The following is a 26,094-nucleotide window of genomic DNA, read 5'->3' as shown; positions in this document are numbered from 1 at the left end:
AGGGAGTTGGGGTGGTACAGGGACCAATCGGTTGAAGACTTAAAATGCTCAAATATCAATCTTTCAGAAAAATTTAATTGTATGTCAATGTAAGTATTGTCAATGTGAGACGTACAAATAAGAGCAAACTGATTTACACACACTTTAAACATGCAAGTAAAATATGTCACACAAAAAACCAAAGATATTAGCTACAAGTTTTCCGTTTTATTTTATAGGGTGCATTTTCTATAAACTCTAAAATGGAAAGATGCAAAGAGGTTGGGGCAGCGTATATCATGTCTTTATGAATACTCACTACGAATGCTCATTAAAGCTGAGCAGAATTCTGACTGCAACTTTACAGTTCTGAGATATACCAGGAAATTAACAGCAAATACAAAGATGGGAGGAACTTGCTTTTTTTCAAAACTTTCAGGCTGTGGAGTATGTGTATAACTAAACATTTGGTACTAAAAATGCAAAAAAAATTTGAAGGGCACCATTTCTGTCGTGTCATTGCTCAGGTGCATTCCTCTCGTATGAGAATACCAAGGAATTGTACACATTCAATTGAAAATTTGATGCATATGTGACATTCCCCATGCAGTGGCATACAGCAGGTGTTCAATTTCCATTTTCTTAAAAACCCATTGAGTGGGCACTGAATTCTGAGTGGGAGGGGGTGTGTCTCACTTCCCATACCCCTTCCCCCCCCCCCCCATGGGCCGTCCACATGCACAATGTACGTAGTGGATGTCTATATGTCCTTCCTTGATTCTTCTGAGTGGGCCATACTCGGCACCATCTGTAGTTTCGGCACAAATTCCATACCCTTTTTTCAGCAACCCCAAAATCTGTCAAGATGTGTAACTCACAAAAGTATCCATCTGCCCTGAGTTAATTGATACAAGTTTTCCCTACTTTTTCACCAATGTTTCAGCAAGTTCAGTGATGAACTTTCAGTTGCTTCATAAAATATATGCTGTTGGGATCCATTATGTAAGCCAGAAGTTGACATCTGAACTTTTTAATGTATACAAGCGTTATGTTCTCAATGTACACTGTCTCACATCACTGTACATGTACAACCACACACTGTTACTCCGGTCTGGTCAAAATCGGTTGAACCTGATCTTGCGCTGGTATGTGACACCTGGGGGGATTTGGCCAGCATCTTTGGGAGGTCGGTGATCAGGTAATAAACCTGGAAACAGGAAGGAGGAAATATTCAAACAAATAATTTGTAAAAATTTACAGTCAACCCATTCAACCAGCAAACTGTCCAACAGCTAGTCTTAAAGAGGTTTTGGAGGATTCTGCAAGATTCAAGATGATAGAGCCCAGAAAGGCTTCTAACTTAAAGGCACTGCAATGGATTTTTTTTAATGTAATCCTTGGAAAAACACCCTTGTATGTTATATAACCTTATTTTCAATTTTTGTTTTGCCATTTTCTAGGGTATTTTGGTGCCTTTTTGGTTTTTATGCTAATGCAAATTTCCATATTCTTGAGCAAAAGTGTGATGTCATTTCAGGCAAAAACCTCAATGTTACAGCTAATTCAGCACCAAAAGTTGCCAGAATTTTGGATATTTTGCTGTCGTAAATTTGTTGGTTGGTCGTCGTGTCAATACATGGCAGTAAGCCAATGAGCAAACTTTTCTCACTAATATTTTTGGGGTTCACAATTTGATCAGAAAACCCCCGAACTGAACAGTGTCTTCCTGAAATGACATCACAGTAAAAGCGCCCTCAGTTGTCCGCAAAAGCATGGAAGTTAAAAAAAAAGTTTAAAGAAGTGCCCCTTTTCAATACAAATTAATTTAAAAGGGATGTCAAATATGGTTCATACATTTAAGAGGAGTAAAAGTTGCACAAAGTATGTTCCTCCGAAAAAAATCACTTCACAAACCCTTTCAAAATGTCCAAGGTGTTATGGATAATGCTGTGTTTTGAACAGAGTTGTAATCGAGTAAGTGACAAGTCAGCACAAGAAATCACAAGCAAATCACAAGTCATCCAGTCTCAAGTCAAGTCACAAGCATTCCAAAGGATCTCTGACAAGGGCATTATTTTTCCTTTCTGACCTGATCTGAAATTTGACTTGTGATTTGACCAACTGATTTGTGATTCAATTTGGTTTGATTTGATTACAGTTCTGGTGTGAAGCCCCCTTAACCCATTAGTCACTGAAGCACCTGAAACTGCCCTGCCTATTACTCCCTGTAACACCCAAAACTACCCAAGCACTCTGTTGTTTGAAACCTCCCTCTCTGGCTGGTAATTTCAACAAGGCCAGCCCAGCATTGAAAATAAATCAAGTGACTGTTTTGAACAGTTGAGTGCCACCTGCCATGCATAAAGCAGGATTGACTGGCAGTGATTGTTATGAAACCTGATTTGGCTATGTTTTGACTGCAGGAGATTTATAAGCCAGCTGTGCCTACCAGTCACCTGCTTTTGTCTGTTGATGGAATTTGACTGTCACAGTGCCTACATGAAATATGATCTGCCTGTTGGTGACTAGCCTGTGTAAAAGGCATGGCAGGGCAACAGGATTGGATTTTTGACTGTCTGTGACTGATCAAAGGGAGGGTTAATGTGATAAACACAATGTAATACAATGCTACTTTTTCTGCCTGTACCTACCTGCCCGATGGGCCCTTTGAACACATTCCTCCAAGTTCCTCTGCTGTTTTTTGCACACGCCGGTAATTCTCCGCGGCAACATTCCTCCATCCGGCCGGATGAACTGGCTCAAGATCAAAACATCCTGCAGAGAAATATATCAACTTTTAAAAGGCTTCAAAATATCTCGAATGTATACAAGCTGGCATATGTATTCCTATTTCATTCCTGTTGTAGTCCAGACCATCACAAGTCCTCACAATTCCCAAAAATCCTCACAAATCCACAAGTCCATTAGGCAAAAAAACCCAAATCTCCAGTTTCTGGTATGGAGCTTGCCCAAAAAGTGGTGCGGTGACACGGCCTTTTTTTTTTTTTTACCGTTTTTTTCTTCTTCAAATGTCGGCTGATGACTGCAAATGGTGCCCGACTAAACTTAGTGCAAATATATGGGAGTCCAGAGAGGCCACATAAAGCTTATTCTCGATCGTAACCCTATCTAAAAACATGTTAAAATTGTGCAGCAGCAGAATTCCAGTCAAACCAGTGAGTTTGGCGATTTTGAGACATCATCTTCCATTAAAAAAAAAAACTTTTTGATTTTGCCGATGCGCATGGCTACGGCGACGCGCGTGCATACCAGAAACCGGAGACTTTTTTTTTTGGCCTTACAGGTCCTCCAGCATCAAGTCAAGTCACAAATTATTCAAATGTATTGTGACGAATTAAAACATCCCCTGTTATATACGTCTGGGCTCCTGAAAGAGCTTGTGATTTACTTTAGACCAGACTTGTGATAGACTACAAAACATGAGCAAGAATTACATGAATATGACCAATAAAGATTTGAAACATGAATATTCATGAGAGACATTTCTTATGGATGAAAATCATGCAGGGATTTTTTACCTTGTAAGTTACTCGGAGGTTTCTGCTGCAAATAGGACAGGCCCTGTGGGGGTTGTCAATCGTGTGGTGGTTTTCAGGAGGATCTTTGTACACAGCCTCGATCTAAACAAAAACAAACAAAACACACATACACAAAAGTAACATAATAATGTACAAACCGTTTCCCTCTTTCAAATTTCTGTGGGGCAAATTGTTGGTTACAGAGCACAGCAATGCTCAACTGAAGTTGTTTATAAAATGTAACTTTCTAACTACATGTATTACTTTACCAGAGACCTGATGATCTTTGAAAGTTTATGACTGTTTATTACAGCATGACTGCAGAAATCTTTTTTTTTTTTTTAGGATTCAAGCAACTCACAAAAATTTAGGTTTTAACAGTCTATTTAGGCCAAGCAACAAAAAATTAAGTAGTTTCATGTCCGTCTTTTTTTTTAAACGAAGGAGGCGGGCGGTTTTTTTTGGGTTTTTTTAACAAGAATTATCTCAACTATTTTGCTGATACAAAATTGTTCCCAAAGGAGCCATAACCCTTTTACAGCTACAATTTTTATGGCAAAAAAAGGACAATATATTGAATATATGACAATACAATGTCCAAAATATATAGCAAATGTATGAATAACATTTTTAAAAGGAGGAATCCGGGAAAAAAAAGGAAGCGGGCGGGGACGACAAACTGGTTCATTTTTTTACTTTGCCTTACATACACTCCACCATAAGACTGACACTGCATCCTTATCGTTGTCTGACAATGTGCCATTCAGTGTAGTGTGCAGTAATTTCCATCAATATCTTCAATTTTGTGGACAAAGACTCGATTGGCACCTGTTAAATTTGGGAGAATTAAGATAAAATATAGGAATAGTTATTCATGAATAACCACAGCAACTTACTGTTGTTGAATTACCCTCAACCGTCTCAATCACTGCAAGAAATGATAAAAAGAACGAAAACATTACTAAAGAAGTAGTTATAATGTAACAATAGCATAACACAAAGTCATTGGAGGTGGGGATGGACAGTGACTGGCTCATATCAGGCTTTTTTCCCTTTTCAACTGCATTTTTGTTTTTTCCTTTTCCTTTTTTTTTTGGGGGGGGGGGGAGAGAAGGGGTTTGTGGGAGGGGAGGGGGCATGTACAGAGTACAGTGGAATCCGACGACCAGAATTTGAAGCTATACTGTGTATGCACGTACATGTAGGACCCAACTACAGGTGCGTTAATCGACACATTCTGTGATGGGTCAAAGGTCTAGGTCCGTGCGTGTTCATGCCGTCCCGCGGCCCACTGCAGACAAAATTGTTTCAAAATCATTTATGTTAAAAATTATCTTTTTAAAATTTGCAGGAATTCTCTTGAATATTTTCGAAAAATTAAATGATACTTTATCATAAAATGTGCTCGATTTGGGGTGGTTCTGGCTGACAGAAAAGTTGATTTTCTTGTGACTTGTTTTTGCGCGAAGCAGTTTTTTATCGATTCGGAACTCGTTAAACCGATCTGGAAAAAAGTGGCATCGGTACATTTAAAGTCAAACTTAAAAGACTTTAAATTAGGACAGTTATTTCGTATTGTCTCCATCACTCGAGTCAAGGTAATATGGAGCATAATCCTTTTTATACTTTATGATAGTGGATATTTTGCCGGAGGTAATGACGGCAAACTAACGTTTACTAAAGGTTTGCCGGCGGCAATCCATATCAACAGAGGGCACTGTACTCTTTAAGATGGGCTGAATTATAACATGTATTAAATTCCCACCAAAAGTTGTGTAGCACGTTTGGTGTAGTGGTTAAGCAAAGGCTTTAGTGAGCGGGATGACTCGGGTTCGATCCCGATCCCCGCCACATTTGTAAGGTTTTTTTCCACATCCCCAAATAAATAAGAATATTCTTCTTTTATTATTTGAACATGTCTCAAACATTTTATTGCAAAGTATGACATTTTCTTTTTCAGATTTGTGGCTCTGGAGGATTTTTTTTTAAAGGGAAATAAAGTCCGAAATTATAAAATGGTCTGAATCCCATCTTGTGAATATGAGGTTACAACGATGATATTGGCATGGAGCCAGACTAAATTTGTCACCGGAAAATGTTTAAGTACAAAAAAACAGTAACTGCGCATGTTCAGTGCATATCCGGCAAACTAACGTTTACTAAAGGTTTGCCGTCTCCGGCAAAATATCCACTGCCATACTTTATCATGTTTATAGCTTCTTGCTTTAAGTTTAACCAATGTCACTTGAATTCATGGATCAGTTGAGCCGAAAGCAGCTTGAATGATGCTTGTTATCCAGAACGAGGAAAACTGTAGGCCTACTATGTAATATTAATATTCGAAGTGGCTATCGTTACGGCACTCGTTGTTTAGCGCCCTCTACGATATTTTTTTGATACGCACGCAGGTATATAATTATTTGTTTCCACACGTTTTATCGAGCAGTGCGCCAGCTCAGCCGACAGAGGGTAGGATTTTGCACCGCGAGGTTGCGGGTTCGAATCTCAGTTTTGCACTCGAATTTTTTTCCTTTTCTAACCTGAGGCTTTGGAGGATTTTTTTTAAAAGGGAAATAAAGTCCGAATTTCATTAAGTTTAAATTCACTTTTTTCCTTCTAATTTTATATTTTCTTGTCATGTTTTTTTATAAAAGTTGCCAGGTTGCAGTCTACCGTAACGATAGAAAATGGGAAATGCGTTACGGCTGCCGTAACAATAGCCACTGCGATTAATATTATTATGAACAATATTTGTAAATTATGAATATAAATCTAGGCCCTATATCATTTTTATGATTAACCAAGTGACTTTCTAAATGGTCCCTGACAAGTGCGCCCTCTATGACAAACAAATGCCACGCGCACGATACGACGTTGGCAGCAACTGAGCAAGCACTGCAGATCATCAGTTTATCGGATCGCCTTACCTTCCCTGTGTTTTGAATGTATTGCAGAATCTGTTGAACAGTTGACAACACACGATGATAACGCCCCATGTTTACTTCTAACGCTGTGAGTATTGTTATTAGGTCTAACTTCTCGAACTAAAATTGTTCTCAGACTCAGAGCACGAAGCAATGGAAGTGTGCGGGTCGCCATCATAGTTTTCTTGCGTTGGTATGAGGCATGTCCCTTGACTCCACAGTGCTAAACGTGTACTTGCAGTTGTAGGATGTCATTTGGGTACCATTCTAAAAAGGTTTTTTGGGTGCAACCCTGTAACTTAGTGTAAGTAGTGCTAATAATAAATGCCCATACTTCAAAATTCTTTTAAAAATACTCAGAACTCTCTCAGGTATTTAAGCTGTACATAAAAATGATGATAAACATGTCGGTCCTGAGCTGAGGACACCTCTATTTTGTACGAGTTCTGTTCAAAACTGACTTTTGCAGATGACTGTCTAGCCCCATAAATGTGGCCTATTTACTGGACTGCCTCCGTAAACATAGGCCACACATCCACATGTACAAAAATCGTGTCGACTTTGCCAAATTTTGATTTTCACATTTAGGCTTAGTTTGTAGGATTTTGTTGCTTTAGAAGCATACTCACCCTCTTTATAGGCTAATCAGAAAGTGCTGCCTTTTTCAGATGTATATTTTTCGTGAAATTTCCAGATTCATTTTTACACGTTTGCGTATCAAAATTTCAACATGAAATTTCACAAAAATTAGACAAATCCTACAAACTAAGCCTTAATGTGAAAATCAAAATTTGGCAAAGTCGACACGATTTTTGTACATGTGGATGTGTGGCCTATGTTTACGGAGGCAGTCCAGTAAATAGGCCACATTTATGGGGCTAATGACTGTCCAGCAGGCAGCAGTACCAAAGTGACTTTAGTTTTGCAGGCTAAGGCCCCCCAAAAAAGTCTCCGGTTTCTGGTATGCGCGTGCGTCTTTTCAATGAAAGATGATGTCTCAAAACCGCCAAACTCACTGGTTTGACTGAAATCCTGCTGCTGCACAATTTTAACGTGTTTTTAGATTGGGTTATGGTCGAGAATAACCTTTATGTGGCCTCTCTAGATTCCCATATATTTGCACTAAGTTTAGTTGGGCACCATTTGCAGTCATCAGCCGACATTTGAAGCAAAAAAATCAGGTAAAAAAAAAAAAAAGCCGCGTCGCCGCACCACTTTTTGGGCAAGCTCCATACCAGAAATTTGGAGACTTTTTTTTGGGGGGGGGGGCCTAAAGTCTCTTTTTTTTCTTCAAACTCATGTTACTAGTTAGTTGTAATTTTGAAAGAACTTTCAAAGAAACTGTGACTTTCCAATTTTTTTTGCAGTTCGCCATCTTGCTTTTTTTGAATATATTTTCGGTTTGTTATCGTCATCTTTAACTCCTCATTGTAATTTATCCAAAAAAAAAAATATTCATGTTTTACCCTTTGCAAGTTTTTCCTCATAAAAGCCTCTGTAGACCGATAAATGATTGCCTATAGCCCCAAACTTGCCATCTACCGATCATAAACATAAAGATACATTTGGTCTTTTAGTCTTTTACAATTGCCATTCCCTGTAACAAACAAGTAACACTGCAAATATATCGAGAGCCACATCGTTTGGTGAGTAAGAACTATGTGAATATTTTTATGAACAGAAATTCATCCGCTTCCAGTGGAACATTTGATTTAACTTAAACCAAAAAAAAAAATCCTTTTGGGTTTTATAAGTTTCAGTATACTACTAACAGTATAATTTCATCACAGTGCATCCAGAATCCAACATTTTCCAGGGCCTTAAAGCGGGCCCCTGGCCCTGTGGCCCCACGCCGTAAGGGCTGTGAAAATAAAACAAAACATACACGACGGAATTTACTAAATGAAAGAAAGCAGGGCCTGCTCCTTGCAACAATAATATTTACATGCGATGTCATGCGTAATGATACAATTCTTTTTCCAGAATTAAATGGAACCAAAAATGGACATAAACATACACGGTTCTCCACTTTTCATTACAGTTAAACGTTTTAAGGGCAACAGTATATTCTAAACAAAATAATGAAATAAATTGTCTTTATAATCTCAAAAAACTTTTGCTAAAAAGACCAATGAAGTGGCCAGGAATCGCCTCAGATTGCACCACAGAGCATCCATATTCCAAGTTGGAATATTTATATACTTGCGCTCCGCTTTCGTATTAATTTTGTCCGTCCTTAATAAATTCCAGCACCCCCTGACAAAAGTTTGTTCCAGCGGCAGTGAAGAGGGTGTCATTGCCAAATGTTTAAATGTGCCAAGAAATATCAGAATGATGATTTTATTTTCGATTCGCTTGAAGCGCGCCGCGGGGGGTAGGGTACTTGCCTATACCGTATCCTCCAAAACTACACTGGAATTGGCGTAAAGCATGACTAGTTTCAATGAAAGCCCATCCCACTCCTATTATGTGAACATTACATTACATTATGGGATGTATGTGAACCTTGCTATTTGTTAATGTTGAATACAGAATGCTAGCAACGTCAATGAAACTTTTAAATGAAAAGAAAAACCTTCAGGGGAAAGGTATGAACATTTGCCCCTATTGAAAGATCGAATGAAAAAAATCCTGGCAAGCATAATCAACTTTGCCACCATTGTCATGGCTGAGGTTATTGCTTTTGGGTCAAAGCTTCCATCATTGCGGAAATATCATAGACATGTCATGATTTTAGATACCTTGAGAGAAATATCGATTCTGCACTGCCTGAAGATTTAGAAAATACCTCCTCTTGATATTTTACAGTGTTTGTGCAAGACGTTCGAAGCGCCGCGCTTAGCCGCGACAAAACTAGAAACGAACAAAACGAAGGAGATATTTGTAGAGCAAGCATAATGTATAGTGTAGCGGTGCAATTTCATCGTCGTAGAACACTGCTGGCTGGAACACATTTTTGCCTGGGAGTAGCACCCACAGCACCCCCGTTCCCGCGGGCTTGGCCCCACCCCAGTCACACCCTACTTACATGTATTAAACGTGATGGACACACAATCTGGCGAAATCGAGAAGGCACCCAAGTTTTATTTTTGTCCATTTCGCACTGAGGGAAACAGATTTCAGCTTGAAATCTTGACTTTCTAGGCAAAAAATAAGCCACTAAATCCATTTATGGCTGTGTAAAAAGTGTCCCTTAAGGTCTTACCTTCTAAAAACTGATGCAAACTTGATCAAAATGATTATTTTCTGTAAAAATGATAAAAAACCTCCTTTCCTGGAACTAATCCATCGATTTTGATGGTGAAAGTAGCTTTCATAACAAGAAAAACTCCTATAACTTTTATTCATGCCCGTTGACCTCTCAGTGGGTATGGGTTTAGGCCTATTTACTGGTGTGCATCCTTAAGGGGTGGAGCGGAGCTGAGCTGAGCTGAGGAATGAAAACTATTTAAGAATTCTATAACAGACATGGGGGAAAGAATGTTGCATCCTGACACTTTTTTTCATTATCGTCCATGTACAGTACCTGTTTTAAAGTAAAGAAAGAATTGGTTCTAAAATTCACTAATGCCAAAAGATGTCCATTAAAATTAAAGTAAAATTCAATCTAACTCCATCCCAAGTTATTCAAAATTCCAGTTTTACTGACCATATGCCTGCATGCTGTCGCAAACAGCACAACTTTATTTTGCATTATTTGCACACAAAAAAAATCATTATTCTTAAAAAAAAATAGTTTGAAAAAAATAGCCCTGTGAAACCGATTATACATAATCAAGTATTGAATAAATAACCATATTTACTTGTATTGCAGAGGCTGTTAAAAATATCCATCAGGATAGCTATGCAAGTTTACTCAGCTGTGGGCTGCCGTCCACAATTTATCCCACAATGCAACAGTCTCCGAACTCCTGTCATCATCTTCAATACGACACCTGTGACTTTGGTGTGATAGTCAGTCTGACATGCCAGGGGCAAAGATGACGCCAGGGCAGATACGACCCAACTACAAGCTAATAAGCGTCTTGGTAGTTACTGGAGTCACACTGTTTCTCATCTATACGTCAGTGCACAACGGCACCCCCTTTGGACGAGCTCTCGTCCCGGGGCCCAAGGTGTCTCTGAGTCGTACGCATGGCGATTGGCTGGCCGACGGATATCGGACGTTCAGCAGCGACGATATCGCCTGGAATGAGATGCTGCAAGATTTGCTCACAAACAGTGACTTCTACGGGGTGATGTTTGATGCTGGAAGCACGGGCACTAGGGTGCATGTTTTTCACTTTCAAAATGATATAAATGGTAAGTTCCCCAATTCTTCAAAATTCCACCAGGAAGTTGTGGGGGATTTCATGGGGTTTGTAGGAAAGTACAGTCAAGCCACCAATAGATTTGTCTAAAATCCAATATAATACATGTTAGTTGTTATTGGTTTATTTCATAAAAATCATATTGCAGCCGAAGGCTGAATTAATCTTAGAGTTAGGATTAAGATGATTTTGGATTGCACCTTGCAAAATCTGAGGGTGTTAGGCTTTACCACTTCGCGTCAGGATTATTTTTACCAAAAATGTCAATATTCGCAAAAGGAAAATTTTCAACAGTATTTGTAATTTTGTACGATATTTCTTGCTGAAACCTCATATGTTTCAATAATCTGGGGTGTGCACTGGAGCGTAAATGCCACCCGCAGTTGAGTCAAGGCAATCTTGACGTCTTGACCCATCAGCCATGCCTGTGTATAAAAACAGCCAGTGCGTGATATTACGTTCTCCGACATGAACTGGTTAAAGAAAAATGCAGAGCTACATATACCTCATACTTGTTATTCATGAAAACAACAGTGTATATTTGCCCTCATTTTCACAAAAATGTGTCTAATATTAAAAATATTAATAGTTACTAATTAGAAAAGATTGGGTGAAAGTTATTACATAATGAAGTTGACTGCATTTCATGTTTATTCACAGGTGGCCCGCCAATACTGGTGTCAGAGATTTTTAATAAGACCAAACATGGACTGGGTGAGTTTGCAGACAGTCCCCAAGAGGTGAGGCCACAAGTGCGTGCCCAGTGCTTGTTTTAATTGATTCCACATTTATTACAGAATTAAATGCTTGCAAAGCAAACTCTACGAATCAAATGTAGATAGTTCTACTATTTATTTAACAATAAGTAACTGCTGTGACGTGGGATATGGCATTTTTAACACCAACACCGAGGGGTTTAAAACAACAGTCAGCAATTGTTATTTTAATATCGTCCCAATAAGTCATAAAAAGATGACGGTTCTTCACTCATTATATATTTAAGAAATATATGAAATCGCTGCAGTGTAACTTTGTGGTCACTGGGAGCTTTCCTGCCAGATGTGAGAGGTTGCAGTTCTCCATTGCCACGAGCCTTGGCCCTACACACTCACCTTACACACGTGCGCAATATATGCAACACGGTGTATATGAGATACTTTGTAATTTATGCAGCATGATGTATATGATGTAATTTATATGCAACATGGTGTATATGAAGTAAACAGTTATTTTTACAAAATGGACTTGTGGCTTTTCTAGACCAATGAAGTTACAGTATCCAAGACACAATATTCAATTTGGCTAGTTCTGCATACATGCATGTACGTAAGAAGTGGAGGGTTTGTACCAGCATGCTGTTATCCTCCGTCTGATGAAAGAGGTTGTGTTAGGAGATCTCTTGCACTCAATTATATCAGAAAACGTAAGTGCCTATTTTGCCGTGACCCTCAAATTTTGAGTGCCCTAATATGGGCCCCGTGCACAAGTACCCCATCAACGGCCAGAAAAGGAGAGTTGGGGGTGACCTAGACTGGTTCCTGATCCATCCACTGCGTATTTCGAATGTATCTGAAGTTATGGGAGGCGGGGATTAGTCTCACTCTTGGAGACCATTGCAAATTGAATTCGAACGTATTCCTGCGCCGACAACGCCTGACGCTTCAGCACTGTTCAGGAAGTTGTGCGTACTTTGCGCGCGAACCAGTACAGTACAGTATACGCATGTTGTGTGTCCCGTCCACGGAGTTCTCAAAAGAGGTAAAAAGTGCCCTCTTTGTTGGCGCACGGAGCCCATAGTTCTTCCTACTTTTTCTGAGGACGGATTGTCCAAAACGTCGAGACCAACTCAACACCGTGCCTGTTGTTTTTAGAACCACACTTCTTCACAGAAGAAATATTCCATGGTGTGCCCGCAAAACCTATCCTTTATTCTGCACTTGTTAGTGTTTGGATGAGTAGATTTCCAGTTCGTTACAAAGGTATAATAAAACATGGCTTTTTCATGCAGGTTCCAATGATAACATAAACTCCTTTTGTCATTGTTTAACTTTTTTTGGTGGTTTTCATTTGCCAGGCAGTTGAGGTGGTAAGTAATCTACTCTCCGTAGCCATGAAGTCAATCCCGTCAGAGTTCTGGGCTTCTACTCCTGTGGCTCTGAAGGCTACAGCTGGTCTACGACTCCTACCTCATAGCAAAGCCCAGGCTCTATTAGATGCTGTGAGTAAAACGCTGTGCATTTATAAATTAATTTAGTATTTGATTTTTCAAACTTGGATTTGATTGAATATTTCGATATTTGAAGGCGTATTATTGTCTGTCCCATGAACTATGAAAATGATAAAACATGGACGATTTAAGATCCATGTAACTTTGTATGGGTCGCTTTTGACCATGGAATCTAAAATGTTCAAATTTTCAATTTTTAGTTGAATTGTTCCAGTGCTCTACAAACTCAGCTATCCAGCCCTATGTTGGCGGTTCCCCATTTCGTCAATGTCTTTGTTCAAGGGGCACTCCTCAGAAGCCATAACCTGTTGATGCCATGAAGGTACATCTTAGAAAACATTTTCAAATCGTGTGAACTTTCTCGCAGGTATACGAGCTCTTTTTACAGTCGCCACTACATGTCGAGTCCAAAAACAACACTGTGGCTATTATCGATGGCATCCACGAGGGAGAATTTGTCTGGTTTACCGTCAATTTCCTCAAAGGTACATCTTTTAAAGATTTGTTTTCATTGTGTCATGTATTCATCAAGTACCCCATACTCCTGGATGGATACAGCTGTGTGTGTGTGGGGTGGGGGGGGGGGGGGGGTTTGGAGGGGGTGGAGGGGGATTTGCCAGTTGCACTTGTCTTGTTCACTTTTTATGTGACTAGTCTAGTCACAGACTCTCATTTTGTATTCACCCAATTTGTCATATCTGCATGATCCAGTGTCCCAAAGTTTACACTGAAATTATCAAATTTTTGTCAAATGTCACTGTTCTGAAATGTGCAAATTTTCAATACATTCTAAATTGTGATTATGCTTTCTTTTCCTTCGTAAATCCCCATTTTTGCCCATGACTGGAAAAACCACATTATGAATCCATAAAGAAAGTATGTCACACTGACACATGATACTGCTCCTATTTTAGTTGCTGTTATGTGGTCAACTTGCACGCTAAAGTGAAAGTATCACACTGATAGGCATACCATAGACTGTCCATATGCAATGCATGATCCATCTTTAATGTGCATGCATCTTTTGGCGGTTGACATTAACGTTTTTCTATTTAAGTACAAGAGATAGGGTGACTTGGCCATGTCATGTGTATCATGGAGGCTTGAAAATATACAGTGTATTTTCATTCGAGTTAGTTTCTGTTCATTTATTCATTTTCTTGCCCGGGCTTTTTACCTCACTTTCAAAGCATGCACTTTCCTTGAACTTGCATTCCCCGTGCTCTTCAACAAATTCGATTTTTTTTTTCTATTAACCCTAACCGAACTCAACCCATCAAAGTTCAACAGCAGGTTTTGTTTATCTGTTGGGATAGGTACAGTACCCCTAAGCAGATGGTCTTTGACACTGGGCTTGGCATACCTCCAGAAACTAAGTCCAACAGTGTGTGTGTACAATTTCCCATGTGGGTGTTCGAATTTGCCAGTATGGGTATGGCTCCTAGCAAGTAAATTAGGCTGGGGAGTTAGGGTTAATAAATTTGCAACTTAAATGTGTTTTAAATGCCAACCCTCCTTTGCTTTTTTGGATGTTGCAAACAGAGCTCAAACAGAGCCGCTTTGCAAGCAGACTGGCTCCCGGTCCATATATTATTGATACTGATTGTTGGGCCGGAACCAGCCTAACCCGTGAGAATGGGAATTACTGTCTGGCAGCCAATAATTTGAAATTGTAAAGTAATAATTCAATAACTAAACATGGGACGATTCATTCGGTTGATGTCTCATTCAAAAGTAATATTGCTAGAAATATAGCAATTTAGAAAAGGAATCTATGTTTAGGATGAAACTCAAAAATACCACGGGGAATGCATCTTTAATAGATTAACTTACATATTTTTGACTGCATTGACCATCAGGTGTCCTTGGGTCACCGGACCATTCTACTAACACCACGGGGGTGTTAGACCTGGGCGGAGGGTCAACCCAAATCACGTTTGCACCCAGACATCAAGAAACCATCGATGAAGGCAGGCCGCTGGGCTTGATCAAGCAGTTTCGATTCATGAAAGACACTTTCCTGCTGTACACTCACAGGTAGGAGGCACAGTTATCACTGTTGTAGTGGAAGACATTTCAGAGTCCTCAGTTGTACTCAAATGTGAGGTTTTAAGCAGGAATCACGACTACATGTGTGCTCCACAGGCTGTGCTGACTGAGTATGTCAAATGAGTAGGAATGTGCATGCTTGGACATGTCCGAAACAAGTATGTACATGCAAGAAATGTACAAATATTATGTATCATTAGTAATGGTATGTGTATCTCATACGTTTTCAGCACGGATTGTTAAATCACCACTTTGCGTGGTTATTTCATCTGGCACACTAAGGGCAATGTGCATTTTCTCATCAAAATGTTAAGATTTATATATGTTGGTTTGGTGGAATTAACCACTCAAAATGGCGATATAACAAGCTAGTGTTTCAGAGCCGCATGTACCTGCACAGTTTCTAATTGTCCCTATTGTTAAAAGGACGCTAACGTGAGTCCGTGGACATTTTCAACAAACCTCTTTGTCCAAATACCCAGATTTCAACCCATGCTCAAAATCCAACATACACCGATCTCTCTAACTCATTTTTCAGGTTCATTTTGAAATGCTTGCGTTTCTACCTGTATTTCTGTATATTTGTCTGGCTCTAAAAAGGACTTGACTGCAGCATTATAAAAGCCTCAAAAAGCAGAGAGAGATATGGAAACATCACACTGCGTTGTATATGGCTGATGTGAGCAGGCCACATGACACAATTTACTTTTCATAGTCTTTCAAATTTTAGGTTTCTGCATTGACAATTAATGTTTGAAGGTGCAATTGCCGCATTGGCACAATCCTCACCCCTATATTCATGGACGGATCTTCCTGTTCCTGTGATTGAGATATGGCGCAGTGAACACTACATACAGTGTTATATAAATACGATTTGACTTTTGTGGTTGCTGATTGATTGCTTAGGAAAGCCTAGCGAAAAAAAACAAATGAAAAGTTAAAGTCACCATGCAGGATTCCAAAGACGCTAGTATACAAATATTGAGTGGATCAGCGTGGAATGGGAGGAATATTATCGCAAGGTAAAATCTGGACTTTTCCATTTCACGAGGCGAAGCTGAGTGAACTGGAAAAGTCCAGATTTTACCGAGCGATAATATTCCTCCCATTTCACAATTTAAAACCAATCAATATTTGTTTTATATAACTGACATATAGATCCTTGTCATTTGATATATTTGAACTTTTATTTCAATACAAAATTGGTGAAAAATGTATTTCTCTCTTCCAAACCACCCCTTCACGAAAATGTTTGAACCCAACGTTGTAGCGCTGGCTCTTTGGAACAATACGCGCTACGCGCAACGCTGAACGCGCACACCAGCATGCATTTGCACACAAATACCGTGTCATGGAACAAGCATGATCCTAACTGTTGAATAGTATTTCCCATTCCCCATGGGGGGATAGTACTTCTTGAGCCCCGGCGTGAATGGCAGTAATAACGAAGGACACGTGATGTGAGTTCCACCAATCAAATGACAAGGATCTGTATGTCGGTTATATAATGCGAGCTATTCAAAATATGTGAGGGTGTACTATTACAGAACCAACAGCGAACGGCATCAATCTGAGGTGATCCACAAATGATAACTGAGCCAAGGCACTACTCCTGTCGTTTTTCCCCCCGCAGTTATCTTGGACTGGGACTTAAAGAGGCTCGGCTGGAGACCTTGAAGCTTGAACAGCAGAAGATGGGGTTAGGGTCAGTAGCAAGTACCCAAGCTCATGAAGAATCAGGTAATGACGACCGACCCCCTCACGGGTGAAAAGTAAAAAGTAAAATCTGTCACGAGCCAATATAGCCCATCAAGGCCAGTGTTTATCTCCATGTTTGTAAAATATGCAAAAAGTGACAGTTTCAGAAAAGTGATCAAAGTGCGGAAACTGCAAGATTTTTAACTGTTTCAGACAAAATGTGTGACATTGTAACAAATATTAATCTTTACCCTCTGTCTCATTTTGGGAAAAGGAGTAGACACCAATCTCTCCACTGTCTGCCTGCCGCTTAACGTCAAAGCAACGTGGGAATTTGCCGGTGTGACACACGAGACACGGTCGTCCAACGGGCTGGACATGGTGGACATTTTCACCTCTTGTTCCGACGTGACCAAGGAGTTCATGGGAGACAAGGTCTACAGACCCAAGGAAATAGAGAATCGCAGCTTCTACACGTCCTCCTACTTCTTGGGGAAAGGCGTAGAAAGCGGACTGATAAGTAAGCCGTGCAGTGTTGCTATAGATACATGAGTTTGCATTTGGGCACAATGGCAATTTGGCACAAAATCAGTGTTCTCCAACTTTGAAAATTAAAGGTCGATGCTCCATCAAAAAGCGGAGGGGGGGGGGCGCTATATGTTAGGGGCATTATTTGCAGTCATACTTTTTTTTATGCTAGGGGGCACTATTTGCAGATGAATATGTAGGGGGCGCTATTTGCAGATGAATATGTAATTAATGTATGGATAACAGCTTTTAGGCCATTTCTAACACAGTAAGAAGCTTGGGGGGTGCCTCAGAAAGCATGGCGGGCGGTTATTTTTACAGGTTGGAGAACACTTGGCACAAGGGTTTCTTGTCTGTAGATTTTTCTGTGGTTTTACAATTAGGCCATCAGCCTTGGTCCAAAATTTTGGCCACTGGTATCAAATGAGGGGAATAATCGTCATAGTGATTTTTGGCAAGGTATACACCTTCGGAGTTGGAAAATATGTGATAACATTGCATTAGTGGCAGTTTTTTGGGTGTTATCACCCTTTTTTCAAAATGTCCATCAAAATGCTTGTTACCACTTTAGGGGCGGTATACCTTGCGCTTGCTCATTATAATCATTTATGCCCTGATTTGATACTGACCAAACCCCCAGGCTGATGGCATAAATCATAAGGAATCAATTTGTTTTAATGGTCATCTTTTTTTTTACAGATTTCAACGGTGGTAACAACACTTTATTTTGCACACCTCTTTGATATGACAGAAAAGGAATCTGTATTTTGTTTTGTGTGGTTGTACAGTGTATTTAATAATTGTACAACACATCCCATTATATTTTACAAACTTGAGGTCAACCCATAGTTTGCTAACGCTGTGACTTGGTAAAAGAAAGGTCTATATTCAGACGTTAATTTTGAAGAACCTTCTAAATTATGTTGAACTACTTTGTCTCTCACCCACCACTTCCCAACAGAATTTATCTTTGAAACACAATTTACATGTAATACTTGCTTCACATTCTAGGCTTATTCCCAAAAGTTGGTTACAATTGCAGAACTTTTATCCTGTGCAAGAGCCCCTACATGTAATGCAGCAACAGTCAAACATCTGAAACGCAAATCCTTAGGCGCTTGAGTTTTTCAATATAAAGTATATTTACAGTAGCACGACATGGTGGACATGATCAATGAATGGGAGGTTTGCGGTAACACCATGTGAATGATATCTGTTAGTGAGTTGTGTGGTTCTGAGAAGAACCAGTTGGTTTAACTCGACTCGGACTCTTGCTAGTGTGCATGTAGTAGTTTAAGTAGTGGACTTGGTCTGAACTTAGCCTCCACTTCTTAAACTACAACACTAGCAAGAGTCAGCAGTCTCCTGATGACGAGCAGAGCATACTGTTCGAAACGTCGAGTTAAACCAACTGGTTCTTCTCAGAACCACACAACTCACTAACAGATATCATTCACATGGTGTTACCGCAAACGTCCCATTCACGACAAGTTTGTATTGCAAAATTTTTCCCATGGACTATGCAGGCTGTCAATTTTTAAGGCAACAGTTGAGCTAAAATTAGAATGATTGAACACTTTGATTCCTGTCTATTTCCTGCAGCCAGAGAGTTTGGAGGCATAGTCCGAGTGAAAGAATTTACTAGAGTCGCAAAAGAAGGTAATTGTACCCTTTAACAATTCACATTTTATGCTTTTGGTGTGGTTAATTCCTGTGCCCTTAGGGAGACACGTTATCATCAAAAGTTATACTTTACGGAGACAAGGTAGATAAGGGAGACATTTCACTGTCTCCCTAAGTTTCAACTCCTACATGTATTTCTAGGCAAAATTTTAGTGTCGCAAATAGGCTAAATTGATTCCTCATGCTGCAGAACCCAAATTTATTAAGTTTAGTGAGGGTAGGATAAGGGTAGGTTAGGGTTAGGTGTCATTGAAGCTACAGTTTATCATTTGCAGCTATCCAAAAAGTATCTGACGTAATTTTTGTTAAAAAACATACTTTGTTGGAAACTCCTGTTAGAAGTTCGTATTTTTTTTATTCGGCGAAGCGTGCAAGCGTTGACACAACGCACACATGCGCGCGGTTGCTTTAATTCGTCGGATCAGTGCACGACATCGCGTAGCTGCAATCGGCTCAGTGAGAACGACTGTCTCGGACGCTGAATTCAGGCCCAATTCAAAACATGATTCAGCAACTTTTGATTTGAAATCGAGATCCTAGAATGTTGTTTTCTCGAAATGTACAGCTGAAGCTGTATATTTTGCTCAGTGTTAGTTGTTCAGCACCCTTCTGTAGATTTTGAGCACGTTTGTTGCTTCAAACAAACAAAATGCACAAATTACAAATGATGGACTGTACCTTCAAAGTTAGGCATTTTTGTGTACAAGTCTATGGGAATGTCTCCCTAATGTACCATGTCCCGTAATTAAAATCAGTGCACCCTCTTTCGCTCTTTGGTCTCAGTACAGAGTATCAAATGTAGAACACATACAAAAATTGCTCTTTGTTAGTTTTGTGGCAGTTATTGCCTTTTTCCGCAAACAGTGGATTTTAAGGCTCGGCTGTGAGACTACAAAGATTTGTGATTTACTCCAGATTTTATGACAGGAAATTAAAGATACGACTTTGGGTTCAAGAAGTTCTTGCTCACCAGTTTAGATATTTTTGATTACGATGATGGTTGAGTTGTAAAGATTTCTGAATGATACATGTAAGTAAGCTGGCGGTGACCGGTTGGAATCCAAGTAGAGTAGCTTATGCTCAGTCTCTTCAAAAGCAGTACAAGGTATACTTTACTTGTACCTCGATGTACAAATCCCCTGGGCAAATTACGTTTAAAAGCCTTTGATTGTTTCTGTTATTTGTCTCTCATTCTATCTTCTTTAGCCTGCAAATCTTATGATGCCAGCAACCCGTTTCTATGCATGGACTTGGTCTACATTAATACGTTACTTACGCATGGCTATGGTTTTAACAGTGAGACAGAACTTGTGGTAAGTGTGCATCTGCATAGAAAACCTGCGTTGACCCTCTATTTGAAGCAACAGGGTTTTTTTTCATCAAAATGGCACAAACATGTACCATATGACCCTGACACAATTACCATTATGATAAGGACCCATTGTCACCACAAACAACCCAAGTTGTATCCCATGTAGTGTCAGATGACAGGTTGCTAGTGACAGCACACCTAACCACTGTTGTGGCATATTCTGGAGCCGAAGAATATCATTTTGCTCTAAAATCAAGTTCAATTTCTAAATTGTTTGTTGAAAAAGTGTCATATTTCACAAGTTCCTCATTCAAACATAGCCAAATAACATTATGAGTGCCCCTTTAAAGTAGCTTGAACTATCGACCCTGAAAATTCTGGCCGAACACCAGCCCTCTGACAAGAACCACATGCTTGTGTAAAAAAATCCTTCTAGTGAGTCTTGCCGGCCTCGCGATCGATCATCCTGTCAAGAAGACTAGTCAGTAAGCTCAAGTGGCTGTTCGCAGTTGTCTGACCATTATAACCTAAATTCGATAGACAGCAAATATTTCAGTGAACTCAAATGTGAACTGTAGTTTAGAGTAAGACTATAATTATGGGTATAAAACAATGACGAAGCACAGGGTTATACGGCTGGCAGTAACATGCTTATGTATACAGGAAGTGAATTTGGCCGCCGCAGTAGGTGCATGTGATACTGCCAGCTGGAGCCAAGTAATTTTGATAGAGCCTAACATCACAAAGAAGGAGCTTTACTGCCAAATGTGCCTAGATTTGGTACCTGTTATTCCTGTAGTTGGAGTTGGGTTAATCATCACCTATGACGTGTTATAACACCTCACCCACAGATTCTGTGTCTTGATTGGCCGAGAGCGAGTCACATGTTACTTTCTAATTTTGCTATCTTTCTGTGCACGGCCAAAAGTACTATGTGCATAGCAACCAAAGTACTATACCATTAGCAACCAAAGTACTATTTCCACGGCGCGGTATTTGTGTGCAAATGCATGCTGGTGTGCGCGTTGTGCGTAGCGCGTATTATTCCAAAGAGAGCGCGCCGCAGACTTGGGTTCAAACATTTCGTGAAGGGGTAGTTTTTAAGAGAGAAATACATTTTCCACCAATTTTGTATTGAAATTGAAGTTTATTTCAACTGTGTTCAGATTTAAATAATTTAAAATATTAAAATCAAGCAGAATCTGTGGCTGAAGTGTTATAAAACAAATATTGAATGCTTTATCTCGTGGTGAAGTAAAATTAGCCTCCCTCGGTGATCCATGGACCATTCTATTTTCCCGAGGCGAATGAATGGTCCATGGATCACCTCGGGAGGCTAGTTTTACTATACCACTCGAAGCATTCAATATTTGTGTACTATTTAGAGCAATGCGCTTGCTATCATTACTTTGTCATAATTTGTCTGAATTTGACAGAATTTTTCTTGGTCGAGTGTTAGATTTGTTGGATATGTCCATAGGACATGTGTGCCATGCCCACATCGGGCTGATCAGCCACTTAATACTCACCGAACTTTAATCTGAGGAAAACAATTCTGACTGTATTTGAAAATCCGTACTCGTTTTGCTTGGTTGTAGTGATGATGATGATGATGATGATGATGGTGGTGAGTTAAAGTGAACCTCAATTTTCACTTTATCTTTCACCTGTTTTCCTGTACAGATGAATGAAAGGATCCGTGGGTTTGAGATCAGCTGGGCCCTGGGAGCTACCATAGACCTGCTACACACACACTGGGACAGTAATCAGCAGACCGCCAAATCATGACGACAGATAAAGACTAGAAGAGGGCATTTCATAATTAGTTCTTTGGTACATGTGTTCAGGTATCCTCCTTAACCGTAACAAAGAAAGAGAGAGTTAAAGCTATAGTCCATCATTTGCAGCCATCCGAAAAAGTAACTGGCGTATTATTGTTGAAAAACATACTTGGTTGAAAGATAGTAAGTGGACTAAACTCCCTGTGAAATTATTCTTTCTGGCAAGCTGTCATTTTGAAGTAATCAACGAAAGAAGGCCTTTCCAACGGTGCGTCTTAAGACGCACCGTTGGAAAATTTAAATTAGTAGTTCGTTTTGTTATTCGGCACAGCGCGCGCAAGCATTGGCACGACGCACAGACACGCACGGTTGCTATAATTCGTCGGATCAGTGCGCGACATCGCGTATAGCTGCAATTCAAAACAATTCAAAACATGATTCAGCAACTTCTGATTTGAAATTGAGATCCTAGAATGTTGTTTTTCTTCGAAATATACAGCTGAAGCTGAGCTGAAACTTCATCAGGTTAGTTGTTTAGTATCCTTCATTAGATTTTGAACTCTTTTGTTGCTTCAAACGAACAAAATGCACAAATTACAAATGATGGACTATATCTTTAAAGCCGGTACATACTCGGTGCGAAAGCGTATTCAAACGCGAATTTGTGAAATCTGGGCAAGTATTTGCGCTACAAATTCGCAAAAGTTGAACACATTTTAACTCCGACGAATTTTGCAGCGAATGCTTCGTGCATGCCATGACGTCAAATTCGCATCGCATTCTCATTCGCATGAAGTAGGAACTGCCTTTTAGGGGAAACTCCTTGATGCATTGCGTCTGGCATTCATGAGAAGACCAATGGGTATTTGTACATTCATACGAAAATAAATCATGTGTACTTACTACCATACATGCTTTAGAGTGTGCACGCACGTTGCGAGTCCTGCACATGGAGATCTCACCAGAGGTCAAGAAACACCATCTGCTGTTCATGCATGGCTTTTATAGATCATACATAATTTATGGTTACACAGCAATACTTAACTTCTGAGTCGATTACAGAAACGGATGTATTCATATATAAATTTATTGTCTTAGCCCAGATGTGCTATCAAATATCCCACAAAAGTCGGAAATGCAAGCCTTTGCCTATCCAGTTCGTTAGTAAAAATGTCATACACGCGAGTGCACCACTGATTACTAGCGCCCATTGGATAAACACTCAAGCTGCATTAGCTTCCGGTTCCAATGGTTCCAATGCTACTTAAAGGCCAGTGGGCGTGGTTTAAACTGAAGTAAAGTCACACTAAGGCCAACAAAAAAGTCTCCAGTATGCTCCATACCTTAATTAAAAAGCACTTACAGGTTCCAGATTCCTGACTGTCGCTCCCTTAGTCTGGCTTCCAGACGCACAATTACCAAATTACAACACCGTCTGCAAAAGGTGCCCAACTAAATTGAGTGCAAAGTATATGGGAGCCCAGAGAGGTCACATAAAGCTTATACTCGATCGTAACCCCATCTAAAAACACGTTAAAACGGTGCAGCAGCAGGATTCCAGTCAAACCAGTGACTTTGGCAGTTTTTTGGCATGGTTACGGTGACGCGCGCGCAGACCAGAGACCTTTTTTTGGGGGGCCTAACGAACGGGATAGACTGCGGTCACACGGACAGTTGGTGGCGCTTTTCACAACTTGCAAAAGCGCTCCAGTTGGAGGCACACACTGCATGGGCGTACTGATTGGAGCACATGAAGTATGCACGACTTCTTCCATTCCAAGTGTGCAAACCAGTTGGGTCTTTGCACGAGCATCAGCGTCAATGTGTTCGAACAGTGTTGGAGCAAAGGCTTTGACCCTCAAGGCCAAGGCTTTGACCCTCAAGCCTTAAGGCCAAGGCTTAACCCTCAAGGCCAAGGCCTAACCCTCAAGGCCAAGGCCTAACCCTCAAGGCCAAGGCCAAGGCTACTGCCCTCAAGCCTCAAGGCCAAGGCCCTAAAGTCCAGCCTTAAGGCAGCCTTAAGGCCAAGCATCAAGGCACTACATCACTGTTCGAACGTCCGTTCCAGCGGTCACCTAACCCTCTCTTTTGGTGCAGAAGACAAAAATAAGAAACCATTTATTAATGGAGGACACTTCATGAATTATTTTTTTTTCAAGAGTGCAATAGCTTTTGTAAATTCTTATGACGATCTGCTTCCATTTAAAATCTAACTTTTTTTCTACTTGAACGATCAAGATATCTTCATGGATATAATCTCCATGAAATTGTACATAGGTCTGAAGAATAGATTTTATTTTCCTTCTTTGTATGAACAGTCACTTAGAAAATTGTGAAAATTTAGAATTGATTTTTTTTTTTAAATACAGTGCATGTAATCTGCACCAAGTTGAAATAATGAATGAATCAGAAACATATTTCAATAAATTGGGTTTTTTTTGTACATTTTGTGTGTTCCTTTTCATATGAGGAAAGATCACTTCATATGGACAGAGCTATTCAAGTCACTTTTATCTCCTACAAATGTGTTCCTGCTAAGAACTTAATTTTTCTTTCAAATCAGGAAAAAAAATGTAAAAATTAATGAACTTATTGTCGTCTGCTCAGTACTGACTTTATGTACTGATATTTTTGAATATTCATAGGCATAATACATGTACTTGATGTGAATTGGTGCTGAAGAAAACGGCTAATAAAGCTGTGATATATATCAGGGTATTCTCTATTTCAGTAAAATTTGATATTTAAGCAGTTTTTTGTTGTAGTGTTACTTTTAATGATGCTTATAATAACTACCATACATGTACATGTTTTATCTACATGCAAAAAAATGTATTTTTTGTTTTATTTAGGGACTTTTTTGTTCCGTTTGTGAGGCGTTCTGGCAAAATGAGACAGAACTGGGCAGAGGTTGAAATGAGGGTTTGCAGGTAGCAGGAAAGAGAATGGAGTCTCCTTACAATACAGTTTGTTGCACTTCAATTGGATATTTTGTTGACAAGTTATGGCCGTTTCAAATTAGCATTTATCAACATGTCAAGAAATAAAGTAAAATACTGAGGAAAAAGTCTGTAAAGTTTTGAGTTTTGTATTTGTGAAAATGAAACATGCCAATTGTGTTGCCTTAAAAACACTTCAATTCAACAATGTTTATATTATTTTTATTTTAATAGATGTGTAGTAGACATCAAAGATAACAAATCGCAATAAATTTGAAAATCAAAGAAAAAAAAAATAACCCATTCAGTTTTTTTGCATTTTTCTCCACTACGGCCTGGGCCCAGTTCCGTCTCATTTTGCCAGTATGCCTCGCATCTTTCTGTTGGAGCATCAAACAGTACTTTCAATCATGAATTAAACAAAGTAGATTGTTACTTAATGCCTTATCAGTTCATTTAAACTGTCACAATTTCAGTGCAGTTTTCATATGAACAAATTATTTGACAGATACTCTTAATAGAAAGTTATTGCTTTCTCCGTCATTTATGGAGATTTTTTTGTTTTCTGTGACATTTGATGTACATGTATACCTTTTAAATTTTTGGTAATAAAAATGTTTAAACATGTCAACAACCAGTGACTAAAAATGCCTTTACTTCTTGATTTTTTTTTAAATACCATTATTTTTCTCCGGCCTTGTCCTACCCACTCGTTTTGGAAAGGAAAAAGTCCCAATAAGTAAGCCGGCAAGGCCTCTCCACAGTCTTCTTTGACTGGTGGTCCAGATATATGTTTCATATAAATCCTAAAACCTTTAAGAAATTCTCAGAAAATGTAAAGAAAACCCTGAAAGAGGGCCCCCCCCCCATCTCTCCTTGCCATGTTTTTATTATAGGTTTGTTCAATAGTGACAGATATTGTAAACATTGTACAAGCATCAACAGCAATATCATGAAAACAAAAATTGAAAGTAGCTGGGATGGATGCAAACCATTTTGTTTTCGAGGATAAAATACAACTTTATTGGCATCTGTACTATGTGGTCCTTCATCAATAAGCAATTCTGATTAATGTGAATTTTTCAAACTTGGTTAATATACATGTACATGCAATATAAAGCATAC

At 39.4% G+C, this 26,094-nt stretch overlaps 2 protein-coding genes across 2 annotated transcripts; one reads left to right on the top strand and one right to left on the bottom strand.

Annotated features, from left to right (window-relative positions):
* Positions 1–53: 53 nt before the first annotated feature.
* LOC119742587 (39S ribosomal protein S18a, mitochondrial-like) lies at positions 54–6,654 on the bottom strand. The gene is made up of 5 exons (XM_038218684.1): positions 6,446–6,654; positions 4,415–4,446; positions 3,519–3,620; positions 2,631–2,754; positions 54–1,186 (listed from the first exon to the last, which is right to left on the bottom strand). The coding sequence occupies exons 1-5, from the start codon at positions 6,618–6,620 to the stop codon at positions 1,095–1,097; spliced, it is 525 nt and encodes a 174-aa protein (XP_038074612.1). The 5' UTR covers positions 6,621–6,654; the 3' UTR covers positions 54–1,094.
* LOC119742584 (ectonucleoside triphosphate diphosphohydrolase 5-like) lies at positions 6,436–22,173 on the top strand. The gene is made up of 11 exons (XM_038218682.1): positions 6,436–6,530; positions 10,257–10,744; positions 11,413–11,492; positions 12,827–12,970; positions 13,347–13,464; positions 14,839–15,016; positions 16,662–16,768; positions 17,001–17,246; positions 18,857–18,913; positions 20,144–20,250; positions 21,933–22,173. The coding sequence occupies exons 2-11, from the start codon at positions 10,408–10,410 to the stop codon at positions 22,035–22,037; spliced, it is 1,479 nt and encodes a 492-aa protein (XP_038074610.1). The 5' UTR covers positions 6,436–6,530; positions 10,257–10,407; the 3' UTR covers positions 22,038–22,173.
* The last annotated feature ends 3,921 nt before the right edge of the window (positions 22,174–26,094 follow it).

Source organism: Patiria miniata, unplaced genomic scaffold, assembly GCF_015706575.1.
Source record: "Patiria miniata isolate m_02_andy unplaced genomic scaffold, ASM1570657v1 HiC_scaffold_6, whole genome shotgun sequence".
In the NCBI taxonomy this organism is placed as follows: domain Eukaryota; kingdom Metazoa; phylum Echinodermata; class Asteroidea; order Valvatida; family Asterinidae; genus Patiria; species Patiria miniata.
The sequence above is the reverse complement of the archived record's forward strand: the minus strand, read 5'-3'. Positions and strand labels throughout refer to the sequence as shown.